Source organism: Mesocricetus auratus, unplaced genomic scaffold, assembly GCF_017639785.1.
Source record: "Mesocricetus auratus isolate SY011 unplaced genomic scaffold, BCM_Maur_2.0 Super-Scaffold_100013, whole genome shotgun sequence".
Taxonomy (NCBI): domain Eukaryota; kingdom Metazoa; phylum Chordata; class Mammalia; order Rodentia; family Cricetidae; genus Mesocricetus; species Mesocricetus auratus.
In genome coordinates, this window is record NW_024429196.1 from 78,184,868 (window position 1) to 78,198,123 (window position 13,256).

Here is a 13,256-nt window from a genome sequence, read left to right on the forward strand (position 1 = left end):
ATTCTCACAAATTGTTAATAATTTTAATTATAGCTATTGTATATAATCTGCATGAGTTACTATAGAAACAATTTGATTTTTATTAGTTTTTTTGTGACATAGTGTCATGAGAATAAGAGGTGCTAAGAATGGAACCCAAGGCTTCATGCATGGTCTGCAAGCATTCTACCCACTGAGCTACGAACTTGCTATATAATCCTGGTCATCTCAAAAAAGCACACAAAAATCCCATTCGGTTACAACTACAGAAAGAACAGGACATGTTTGGATGCAGTGCTATGTGGGATCCTGCCGAGGGAAATCCTGTTCATTAGGTAAAGTGGTTGTTAATTAACATTGTAGAGTTAATGTACCGTCATTTCCTCAAGACACAAATTTGTTTTCCAATTTTCTGTTTCTCTCAAACCCCTTCAGCCCATTGCAGCTCTGTGCTCGTGAGCGTCAGGGCTAAGCAGTCTGATTGGAGCTGCCGCAGGTTCAGCTAGGAAGGACTGTGTTGCCACAGTCCCTGTTCAGACACCAGCTGCGTACACAGGGAATGGGCAGCCAGGCACCACGGCAGCTCTCTCTGCACCAGAGCCTCCTGCTGAACTGCTGCTGGCCACTAATATATTATATCATGAACCCATCAACTGTGGCCTATGATGTAACCCTCATGTATCCAATTTTATAACCAACTAAAACTGTAACAAGAGATATAACCAGGATGACAACAGGATCCATCCCTTCATCTGCACATGAAACAGCCACAAGTTGTCTTACATTTCCACAAAAAACCAGACCAGCAACAAACCAACAGGATGACAGGAGTTCTTGAGTGCCAGGAAGCAGGCACAGGGACAGCACCTCAAGCATGAGTCATCTTGCACCACAACTCCACAAACGAGGCAGCCACACATGTAAGGAGTAACTGTGCACACACACTAGATCCCATTCTGGACTGGCTTCCTGCCTCAGCACTTCCCCTACCCCAGCTGCCACCCACGGTCACCTTTGAAATGATGCAACAGCAGCTGCATCTTCTGCTCATGCTCCTTCTGCTGCAGGGTCAGTCTCCGGTCACACTGCAGTCTCAGGTGCTCCAGGGCAGATTCTAACTCGTGGACCATAGTATCCCGCTCCAGAACCTTCATTTTCATCTCTTTGTTCTGCAACTCTTGTTTGCGTTCAGCTTCTCGCAAATTAATCACCTACCAAAGACTTTTTTTTTTACTTTTAAGTATATTTTACATAGCCTAACACAATAGATCAGTCCAGTTTTCTTGGACTACATGAAGATGTTAACATCGGTATCATCTTCAGTGCCTTTAAAAAATGTTGGATGCCTGGGCAAATGCGTCAAAACATAGCTATAAAGTAGCCTAACAACGTTTTGAATTTGTTGAAGTTCTGAATTGGTATTTTCATTTTCAGTACAATATTGAACTAATGGTTACCCCTCTAAAACTTCTTAGATAAGATCTCTGCAGTTCAGGTTTTATGATTCTCTTGCTTTTTCTTTTGGAGAAATGATTTTTACTCTATAGGTCTGGAGGGCCTTGAACTTGACTCTTGAGTGCTGGCAATGTATACACATGTGCCACCATGCCTGGCTACAATCTAACTCGGTTTCTCTCGTCCACATGGATACTGGGGGTGTTTTCACTTTCGCAACATCTGCTCTGTTTTAAGCTAAAGAATATCAGACCGTGCCTGTGTCTGTCAGGTCTGCTGTGTTGCTGGAAGCAGAGCACTGTGGACAGTGTCTGTGCAGTAGAACTAACAGCACTCTCTAGGACTCCACAAGCAAAGCCCACTTCTACACGGCGGCTTTGGCTACAGCTCCAGATGCCATCAGAGACTCTATCTCCAAGCCTAGGCTACATGCCACCAAAATCCAGCCTTATCAGAAGTAGCTCCTGACTGCTGACTCCTTACATAAGCCTCGGGGGACTGTGCTTAGTATTTTCATTCACTTTTGTTTTTGAAACAGGGGCTCACTGTGTAGCTCTGGCTGGCCTCAAACTCACAGAGATCTACCTGCCTCTGTCTCCCGAGTGCTAGGATTAAAGGTGTGCACCACTATGCAGAGCTTTCATTTACTTTTTGTGTCATACAATTAGACCTTGAAAAAGTCTTTGTTTTACTTCGTATCAACTATTGAACACTCTCGTTAATTCAATTTTTTTAGGGGAAAGCCATTCTTCATGATATATATTTTAAGTGAAAAATATTAGAGAAAATATGAACACAGTTCCCTATGATACAAAAATGTCTGTAACTGCCAATTTTCGGTATGGTGATCTAATTAAAGTACATTCAGATTAGCAAAACTGTCACTGCCACCAGTGCAGCACTCCATCTCCACTTAACTAGTATGTCACGGGGAGAAGTGCACAACTTCAGTCTATTCACAGCAATGGAGGAAAGAAAACTTGAGGACCCTAGACTTTTCATGAATAGCATTTAAATTTAGAATGGATATAAATTAAACTGTCTAAAACAAGACCTCCTATCAAGAGGACCTGCAGTTTTAACCACCTCATAAAGTTGGGCTTATTTGGATAATTCACGAGACTTTTTGATAAACAGTGCTTAAATTTAGACCACCAAATCTTTCAGCCTTTCACTGAGTATAAATAAGGATACCTTGACCCTTTTTGTAAGAAAAGTGTTGTTCCTTGGAAACATACCTTATTGAAATATTTGAAAAGAATAGCTCTAATCTCGGTAAGATTCAGGCAAACTAGTTTTCCCAGAACTTCTGCTTCACTCTGGGAGAGACTCTGCAGCGACGCTCTGAGTGAGTCCTGGCGGCTCCGGATGCTTTCGCTCTTGAATTCAATCGCAGCTTCCAAAGCTTCTATTCCTTCTTCAAGTTGGAAAAGAAGATGCTCTTCCTAGGAGACCATAGAGAGCATTCATCTTTAGAAAATCATAATCTGAACTCTATTGCATGCTCATCTCCCATCTTAGCATGTGATGGAGTCTCTGTCTAAGGGACTAGTCCCGTAGACGCTCACTAATGTTAAGGGTGCAGTGTTTGGGATTTGGCTAAGCTGTACGATGTATCACGTGTCAGTATAAAGCAGGATCATCGAGTCTTCACCATAAACGTTACATAACAAAATGGTAGCTGTAGAAGCTAAGTGAGTTCCATGATGTTCCAAGGTTACACAGCAAACACTGACTACCTAATCCAAAGGGTACACCTCAACATGGCCTCAGCTCTCAGGCTACAATCTGTCATCTCCCTCCAATATTTCTAAAGTGCATTTAAATGTAGACTCCCCACTGACGAGACCTCATGGAGCTGATGTACCTCCAGAGACCTAGCAAAGCCGCCCAGTGCTAGGATACAAGAAAGGGACTCCTGTACTTGGAATCAGCAACTAAGAACTAGTGATGAGAATCGAGTCTCTGGAGAAAACTGCAGCATGGGTGACCAAAGTAGACAGGACTCAAGGGACTGGAGCACTCCCTAAGATCCCTATGAAATGAAACAGCCATCGAAGCGGATGCCTGAAATTCTACTACTTGGAAGGCTGAGGCAGGAAATCATGAGCTTAGCAAGGCTGTATAATGAGACCCTGTTTTAACCCCCCTTCAGAAAAAGAAAAAAAAGATCCCTATGAAATGTTATTTAAATGGTGGCACTATAATATCAGTTAATGTACTATTTGTGTTCCAAGACAAACTAGTTCTTTGAGTTGTCCAAATCAATGCTATCTGGGAGAATGTGTGTGTGTGTGTGTGTGTGTGTGTGTGTGCGTGTGTGCGTGTGTGCGTGTGTGTGTGTGTGTGTGTGTGTTGGGGGGCTCAGATTCTTGGCAACCAAGATGTGGATGTATCTCTGCTCCTATGTCTGTGCTGAGGTCACCCAGAGCAAGTTTCTCCAGGAAGACACGTTACCCGTACTCTCATCCTTGCTGCTGAGCACACTGTTTATCAGGAAATTTAAACCTAGTATTTGTTTAATGAGTTAATGAAAACTATTTTTCCACCACTCCTAAGAGTTGTTAGTGATTCCGAGACCTCCGTTTTTGCAGCCCAAGAATCAGATAATGACCTCATCTAGTAGGAAGTCCAATACTTACTTTAGAAAGCCAAACATTCAATGGCATTTCTCTGTGCAGTAACCATCTTTTGATTATATAATTGTTCTAAAATAAGCAAAATAATATTTTGAAATATTTTTATAATTTTAACATTATGTATGTATGTATATTGTCTGTGCATGTGAGTGCATGTGTCCTGCAGAATCTAGAAGAGGATAATGGATGTCTTGGAGCTAGAGTTACAGGTTGCTGTGAACTGCCCAATGTGGGTGCTGGGAACTGAACTCAGTCCTAATCACTGAAGCTATTTTTTAAACCCCAATAATCACATTTTTAAGGGGAAAAATAAAACCACCTTTAAAGGCACTTAAGTGAATGAATAAAAGGAATCCAGATATACTAGTGAGTTGTCTAAAAAGAATATATCTTTCAATTGATACTCTGATTTATTTGATCAAAAATAAATATGAAAGGTTTGCTGAGAACTATTTAGTGTAATTTTAGTTTCCATAGTTTTGGATATAAGTTGAGGAACTGCTAAGAAAGTATGACACCTAACTGTAGGACGCGGAGGATTACCCATCACTGTTACTTTTAAACTCTGATTTGAACTGAGGCTGCTGATACACTCTTAGATAGCAGGTCTGGCTGAGTCCTGAGGGTCTACTTTTCTAACGGGTGTCCCAGAGGACAAGAGCCTAAAGCAGTGGTCTCTAGTAAAGAAGTAAGACAAAGACCAACAAAGACTCTCATGCAAGTACTGAGTTGTGTACGTTTTGGGTAAATGAATGTTTAAACATAAAAGCAGGAACTAAAATATAAGAGATGGAAGAGACACAGAGGTTTTTATATTTTCTTCCTGTGCACCACTTACTAGAGAACAACTCTGAATTAACAAACTACAGTGTTTGCCGTGTGATCTGCAGCAACATGGATAGAAATGGGAAGAATCAAGTTAATAAAATGAGACAAAACTGGTACGTGGAGAGGACGGTGAGAGGCTAACAGGCACCCACTACAGTTGGCGAGATCTAGTCCTCCCTCATGCTCACAGCAGAGTAGGTGTCCCAGTTAGGTTTAACTGTCAGCTTGACGCAGCTAGTCACTTGAGAAGGGCATCCCAATGGAGGGGTTTCCCAGGCCAGACTGACCTGTGGACAGATCTGTGTGGAACTGTCTTGGCGGCTAATTGGCTGGCACAGGAAGGCTCAGCGGACTGCTGTTCTGGGACGTATACAAAAGCAGGCTAAGTGTCATTCCAGCAAGCAGTGTTCCTTCATGGTTTCTGTGTCACGTCCTTGCTCATATTCCTGCCCTGACTTCCTGCAGTGAGGACTGTGGCCTGTTAGCTGAAATAAACCCTTTCCTTCCCTGAGTTACTTTCGATCAGAGTGTTTCATCAGCAACCAGAGACGTGGGCTGTTGCTGTGGTGACCTGACGGCACAGTGTGAGAAGAATGTACATCTTCCACTGTGGGCTAAAAGCTGCTGGGCACTCAGAGCTTAAGTGTGTGCTGCAGGCAAGGAAGACGTGTGTTATGAGAGATGCAGGGGATGGAGGCCAGAGGGAGCACGGACTCTGCTCAGCCTGGGGATGAGGTCATTGTGGGGCTGGGAACCAGCTATGGTTAACGAGATCACGCCACGGAGTGAAGTATGTCCCGTGGGAGAAGCAGGAAGAAGCATCTGCACAGGGTCACCACACACAAGCTGCAGCCCAAGGGGGCCAACACTGTGTCTCAATTGGCAGCCAAACCTAGCAGTTTGCAAGAGTTCCACAGAGTACTGGTTTGGAAAGCATGAAAGATGCAAGCAAGCCTGCGGGACTCAGAGTGGATGAAGCCTGGTGCCGCGTGGCAGGGACAGAAGGGCCAGGAGAGCCCATCACTGAAGCTGCATCCTCAGTGTTGTAGTGGAGAATAGTAAGAGATGCCAGGACTGCGAATGTCTGCCAAGGAGAGTGGCAGGTGCATAGTGGTTAAGTCACACTGTGTGCCGTGGGTGGCAGAGATGATGAAATGAGACTGCGCAAGCCTTTTGGAGCTGGAAAATGGCAGTGAGTGAGTCCCAGGGGCCACAGGCCAAGCTACAGGATCTCATTTACACTGCTGACTGTTGATATGCCCTACTTCTCTCCTGGGGTAAGAAAGTGTATAACTTTATTCCCCAGGAGCCCACAGTTAAGAGACTGGGCTTCGTATTTTCATTTTAACTTATATGTACATGTATGTGTGTGTGTGCGCGTGCCACGTGTACAGGTGCTCACAGAGGCTAGAAGATGACACAGGTTCCCCAGCAGCTGGAGTTACAAGTGGTTGTGAGCCACTTGAAATGGGTGCTGGGAACTGAACTCGGGTCCTCTGGAAGAGCAGCAAGTGCTCTTAGCCGTCGAGCCATCTCTCCAGTCCTAAGAGAGTTTTAACTTCATTTTTTCCTTTGGCTTTTCAAGGCAGGGTTTCTCTGTGTAGCCCTGGCTGTCCTGGAACTCGCTCTGTAGACCAGGCTGGGTTCAAACTCAGAGAGACCCAACTGCTTCTGCCTCCCAAGTGCTGGGATTAAAGACATGCACCACCACTGCCCAGACTCAAATATATAATTTTTAATTTTTGGAGTTCATCAAAAAATGGAAGTGTTGTTTTCAGTGAATTGTTGGGCAATCTGCTACTAACATGATCTAAAGTCTATTACTTCTTGAAATAATGTAATTAGAAAAATACTGTAAAGTTTAAAGATATCAAAATAGCAAGTTATCCCATACATAGCCATGTCTTGGGCCGCTTTAGAGTCTCCTTCCATTAACTGGCTACCTGCAGACCTATTTGAGAACATTAATCTTGGCTTTAAGAAACACAGCACTGAGGGCAGAGTGCACTTCAAAACTAAAGAAAGCCAAAGAGGAGCTTACAAGGCCAAATGGAACACTACTGTGTTCCACCTGGGACGGTGGTGTTCAGGGAGTGTTGTTGATGTTATCTGCCACAGACCTCCACATCACCATGCAGCTGGCCTTGAACTTGTAGCCATCTGTCCACCTCAGCCTCCCAAGTGCCAGAATACAGGTGTATACTACCATGGCTTCGCTGTTCACTAATAATGGGCTTCTCACTCTTCCATCTGTTCTACCTGATAATGTCCTATCAAAATGTTTACCATGTTTTTCAAAATCTAACTTCTGCTTGCAATCCACCCTGGCAGCATTGACACAGCTTTCCCCAGATGACCTCTGCACTGTTTTGTGCAAAGTATTATTTTGTAGTAAGTACAGCTTTACTGCATCACCTGTAATAGTCTTTTTACTGTTCTTTAGGATTCAGTTTCCTTGTATTTCCATTTTCCTGTTAATACATAACTTAGTGGTTTGTTGACTTCTTTGTTCCCTCTATATGGCTACAGACAGTCCCGGGCAGACAGAACCCATCCCTTAATGTTTACGCTTCCTGTGTTTAGGTGCCTGTCCCTTCCTAGAGGTTCAGGGCTCTGGGGCCTCTGCAGAGTTATCCAAGCTAAGTCATAAAATAGGGCAACCGATGTGGGAAATGTCCCTTCAGCCGCCAGCTAAGACAGCTATCTAATGCAGTCCTAATTCCTCAGTTCATTCAATAGCAGACTCACAGCAGACTCACAGGACACCCTTTCTACTGTCTCTAACATGTCACTCAGTCTAAAACACAAGATCAGCAAGGCACAAGACCCCTACAGTTCACTGTCTTTCAGCACTTGACCCTGCTTTGGAATGATAGGCCCTAATGATAAATATGTGGAGAGAAATTTCAGGTTCAGAACCTAACATGAAATAGGGCATTGGGATCAAATAAAATGTGTTTGAAAAGGCTAAGTCTGGGTACTTTAAAAGCCAATGAATGAATCATCACTTACACATTAAAAACCAGAAAAACAGAAACAGGCCAGGTGGCGATGATGTATGTCTTTAATCCTGGAACTTGGGAGAATGTCTGCGAGTTCAAGGATAGCCTGGCCTATAGCACTAGTTCCAGGATAGCCAAGGCTACACAAAGAAACCCTGTCTTGAAAAACAAAAACAAAAACAAACAAACAAAACAGCAATATGCCCTCTCAAATGGAAACTGTAACTAAAAAGGTATTTTATTGGAAGTTGTATTTTGTTTGAATGGTGGAGAATTTTCTCTGAAAAACCAGCCCTTTCTCAGTCAAATTTCCATGGAAAGAATCAACTCTTAATGTCATAGGCATGTTTTATGTAGTGAACACCTAGCAAAATTATCAAAGGTGACAGATGAGCTGAGGGTCAAATATGACCCATTAGGACCACAAGGTAAAGGGGGAGAGCCAACTCCTCCATGTTGTCCTCTTACTTTACAAACACACCATGGCATGTGCACGTGTACACATGTGCACACCCCTCAAAGTGTGAGAAAGAAAAAACATGTTATCTGCTCTCCTTGAAAGATAAAAGTTTTCAAATTATTTTCTGTGATCAGTGGTATCAGATGAGAAACAGCTGAGGACACCCTCAAGGGCTGTGTTGGTTCCCTAGTGCCTGGCGATGCCAGGAAGAGTCCATCCATGCAGGTGCTGTTCTGTGAAGACATCTATCTCTCATCAAAGCATGGCTTATAGAGTACCAAAAAGATGTCAGATGAACTCATTAGCAGACACAGTCTTGAAACGGTTTATCAGGTTTATGATCATATGACAGGAGTCCAAGAAAATCACCCACATCAGCCATCATACAGCAACTCCAGTTCCAAAGAATACTGACTTACTTTGGGGGACAGCACTCTACCATTCTTAAGCTTTTCGTCCACAATGTTTCTCTGTCTCTGCAGCTGATCCTTTTCTTTCTGGAGAGCCTGAACCTGTTCTGAGATCTTCATTTTATCCTCGGTTGTGCTGCTCTCAAGCTGCAAACTTTTTTCCGACAACTCTTGCTCCAACAAGTTCAGGCGAGCTGATATTTTCAGACTGTCTGTGCTTAAGTCCTAAAAGAAACCCCACCAGATAAAAAAGTGACAAGAAACTCAGACAGCTTAAAAAACAGGAAAAACATCATTAGGATACTAAATGGTTCTATTTTTATCTTTAATTTTCTTCCATAAACTTTCTAAAGGGGTACATCCACTAAAATCGTAAATTTAATGGTTCTTTAAAAATATACATGTCTGAAGTATGAGGTTACGGGAGCTAGAGAGGTGGCTTGGTGGTGAAGAGCACTGGCTGCTCTTGCAGAGGATCAGGGTTCGGCTCCCAGTACTTACTTGGTGGTTAACAATGTCTGTAACTCCAGGTTCAGGGGATCCAGTGCCCTCTTCTGGCCTCCCTGGGCACTGCACACACATTATGCACTATACATACAGGCAAAAACTCAGGCTCATTTAAAAAAAAAAATCAAAGGTTTTGAGAGGCAGTGTTTTCTTTTTATTTCATTATTTTATTCCTTAGCTCGTGACTGTTACAGTTTCTTAAGAGATTTATATTTGGTGTGTTTCAGCATACTCTTTATTCTTATTTCATTACGGTCAGAAAAATTAAGAATCTGGTCACGTTTATGGAGATGTCCATTATTAAAATGATTTGTAAAGATACTGTATTATATACTTTCATATGGTTTCTAACATACATATAAACCTTCATAAAGTTTAATTACCATATCATAATAAAAAGCAGAACCATTTTCCAATAAGTCTCCTTAAGTTCTTTTAGTCTGAACAACCAATGTCTGACACTGTCTGTATACTGCAGGAGTAAGAATTTAGCACTCACACCTCCCCTGCTGTGTGCCATCCCTCTTCTATTTTCCCACTCTAAGTTATATTAGAGCCTCATGAACCCATTATGAATTTGTCACTATTAACTATAGCTGATAGGTCTGTAAAAATCCTACTTCGCCTTGATTTTTTTTGTACAACTCTCCAACAAATATTATGTATTGTTTTATTTTTACATTTATTTTTATTTACCATGTGCATGCACACACATGTTCATGTGTGTGTGTACGTGCATGCGTGTGTGTATGCATGTGTACATGCATGCGCGTGCGCGTGCAACAGCACAAGTATAAGAGTCAGAGGACAACTGAAGGGAATGGTTTCTTTCCTTTGATCCCGTGAGCTCTGGGAATAGCGTTCCTTCTTGAATGCCCACATTGAGTAATGTCCTCAGACACTGCACACTTCAGCAGCTTCCTGAGGCAGGGTTGACGGGAGACACTCTACCTTCAAACTCATTAGGAAATTAGACTAAGAAGAGGGATAGTTGGGATTGTTTTCCTCATGGAAGACTGCTTCAGATGTTTTAACTTCCAATGAAGAAAGTGGAGAAGCCAGTGCCATTCTGGCTTCTAAGATTGACAAGTGACTAGATTTTTCTAGTTGGAGTGCTGAAGATTTGTTTTTCCTCAGTTCACCTAACGCTTTGCTTTGGACACTTTTGTACTGGGTCCTTGATGAGCTTTTTCATTCTAGACTCTCACATTACATTGGGAAGCTTTTCTTTTTAATTTACAATTTATTTTTATTTTTATATGGATGTTTTGACTGTACGTATATATATGCACTGTCTTAGGGTTTCTATTGCTGTGAAGAGGCGCCATAACCATGGAGACTCTCAAAGGAAAAGATTTAATTGAGTTGGTGGTTTATAGAGTCAGAGGTTCGACAGTTATCATGGCGGGGAGCATGGCAGCAGGCAGCTGCAGAATTCCCCATCTCCATCCAAAGGCAACAGGAAGTGAACTGTGACACTAGGAGTAGGTGGAGCAAAGGAGACCTCACAGCCCACCCACCCACCCCCGTGACACACTTCCTCTAGCAAGGCCACACCTACTAACAGTGCCCCTCCCTTTGGGGTCACTTTCTTTCAAACCACTGCATGTACCAGGAAGTACCTGAGGGTTAGACAAAGGCACAGGATCCTGGAAGTGAAGTCACGGATGGTTTGTGAGCTGCCATGTGGCTGCGGGGATGGAACCTGAGTCCCTGCTGGAGGAGCCAGGGCTCTGACCCACTGGGCCAACTCTCTTTGAGGCTGTGTGTTTTCTGATTCATTTGGATTTCCTATTACTTCAGTGCTGGGCTGCCTATATTTATCTGAAAATTTCCCCTCTTCATTTTCTAATGATTCTTTTAATTCACTTTCAAATATTTCAGCTTTTTGTTTACCTTTTCAATTCCTAATGGTTCCTTCATGTCTTTAATGACCTGTACTTCCTGTTTAAAGCTACAGTGTTTTTGTTTTTGGTTTTTTTTTTTTTTTTTTGGTTTTACGAGACAGCGTTTCTCTGTATTGTTTTGGAGGCTGTCGGTCCAGTCTGGCCTTGAACTCACAGAGATCCACCTGCCTCTGCCTCCCGAGTGCTGGGATTAAAGGCATGCGCCACCACCGCCCGGCCTACAGTGTTCTTTTTTTAACCACACTGAAGACATGAAAGTCATTCCTGAAGTTTTTCAGCTTTTAGTTCTATTCCTAGTTCCCCCAAGTTCCCCTTTCCTTCAATTCTAGTGCTTGCATAGCAGGCAGGCAACCCTTTTATTATCAAAGTTTATGTCTCTCTCAATCTCTTACCAGATAGCGAATTTGCAAATGCTTTCCTATATTCTGTAAGCTTTCCTACTTTCTCAGTTGTCTTTTAAACCTCAAATATCTTTATTATTAATTCCAGTTTATTAGTTTTTTTTTCTTTTTCTGTTGTGTTTTAGGTGTAATATCCAAGAAAACACTACTCAAAAGTCACTGAGAGGGCCCAAGAGATGGCTCAGCAGTTAGAGCATTGGCTGCTGCTGCAGAGGATCCCACATGGCTCCCAGCACCACATGGTGCTCCGGACATCTGTGACTCTACTCCAGGGGTCTAACGCCCTCTTCTTGTTTCTGTGGGCACATACATGTAGAAACACACACATAACTAAAAATAAATTATTTTTAAAGATTTATTTACTTATTATGTATTCAGTGTTCTGCCTGCATGGATCCCTGCAGGCCAGAAGAGGGCACCAGATCTCATTACAGATGGTTGTGAGCCACCACGTGGTTGCTGGGAATTGAACTCAGGACCTCTGTAAGAGCAGCCAGTACTCTTAACCTCTGAGCCATCTTTCTAAGCTCCTAAAAATAAATCTTAAAAAAATGCTATAAAATGGTTGCAGTCTAGACTGTGTGTTGTTCTAACAGTTTTATAATTTTAGCTCTTATTTACAGGTCAGTGATATATTTTAATTTTTTGTTTTGTGGCAGGGTATTCTTGTATAGCTCAGGTTAGCCTCAAACATGATATGTAACCCATGTGGGCCCAGAATTCGTAATCTTCTTACCTCAGGAATACTAGGTTTACAGGTGCTAAAACCATGCTTGGCTTGAGTTAGCTATATACAATGCATTTTTCTTTTTCTATCATTTTAGATAAGTATTCAACCTACCATGAACCTTGTATGAAATGCATAATTCAAAGCCTTGTAAATATTTCTCAAACACTAGAAAAATGAAACATTTTAATGTTTTTTTCTTCTGAAAAGAATCAAGTGGGATAGTGTATTATATTAAAAATTTCAAAGAATCAAGATGGTTTTCATTCATTTATACTTCCTGTTTATCTCAGTGAGTCCTTACTTTTTAAAATTATATCTTTAAAGTCTGGAGAGATGCTCAGTAGTTAACAGCATGTGCTGTTCTTGCAGAAGAACCAAGTGAGGTTCTGACACCCAGATGACAGTCGCCTGTAACTCCAGCTCCAGGGGCTCTAACACCCTTTTCTGCAGGACACCTGCATTACCCCTCACACAGACACACATATGCACCTAATTTAAAAAAAATTTAAATTACAGTGCTTTTCCTTTCCCATCTCCTAAAGTAAACTTATTTAAGAAGATATTTCCCCATCTTCCTTTACTTTCTTCTCTTTTCTGAGAATAGAGCATATCTTAAAGACGCAGGTAGTTTTCTCCTATCATTCACTTACATTTTTAATCTTTTGCTGTTGTCTTACATATTCTGAGGGACTGGTTTTATAACTTGACCCTGACAGTTTAAGCGAGTTTCCTGGATGTGCCATCTGGAATCACGTTTGTCAGAGGGGCCAGCCAAGCCCTGTATTCAGTGACCAACTGGACTGAGAAATGGGTGACACAGCAGAGTCAGATATGGGTCCTGATGCGGCAATGCTAGGAACACAGCACCATCAGCTCAGACCCTCAGTCTACATGCTTACTGACAAGTGGTCACTGACCCTGTGTTCTGTGACACGGGT

At 42.3% G+C, this 13,256-nt stretch overlaps 1 protein-coding gene across 2 annotated transcripts in view; it reads right to left on the reverse strand.

Annotated features, from left to right (window-relative positions):
* Kif27 (kinesin family member 27) overlaps window positions 1–13,256 on the reverse strand; it is a 74,913-nt gene that overhangs the window by 7,454 nt on the left and 54,203 nt on the right. For both annotated transcript variants that reach the window (XM_040756081.1, XM_040756082.1), the window contains exons 14-16: window positions 8,783–8,998; window positions 2,673–2,879; window positions 992–1,190 (exon numbers count right to left, since the gene is read on the reverse strand). In XM_040756081.1, the coding sequence (XP_040612015.1) occupies window positions 992–1,190; window positions 2,673–2,879; window positions 8,783–8,998 (622 nt within the window). The remainder of the gene's footprint in view (window positions 1–991; window positions 1,191–2,672; window positions 2,880–8,782; window positions 8,999–13,256) is intronic.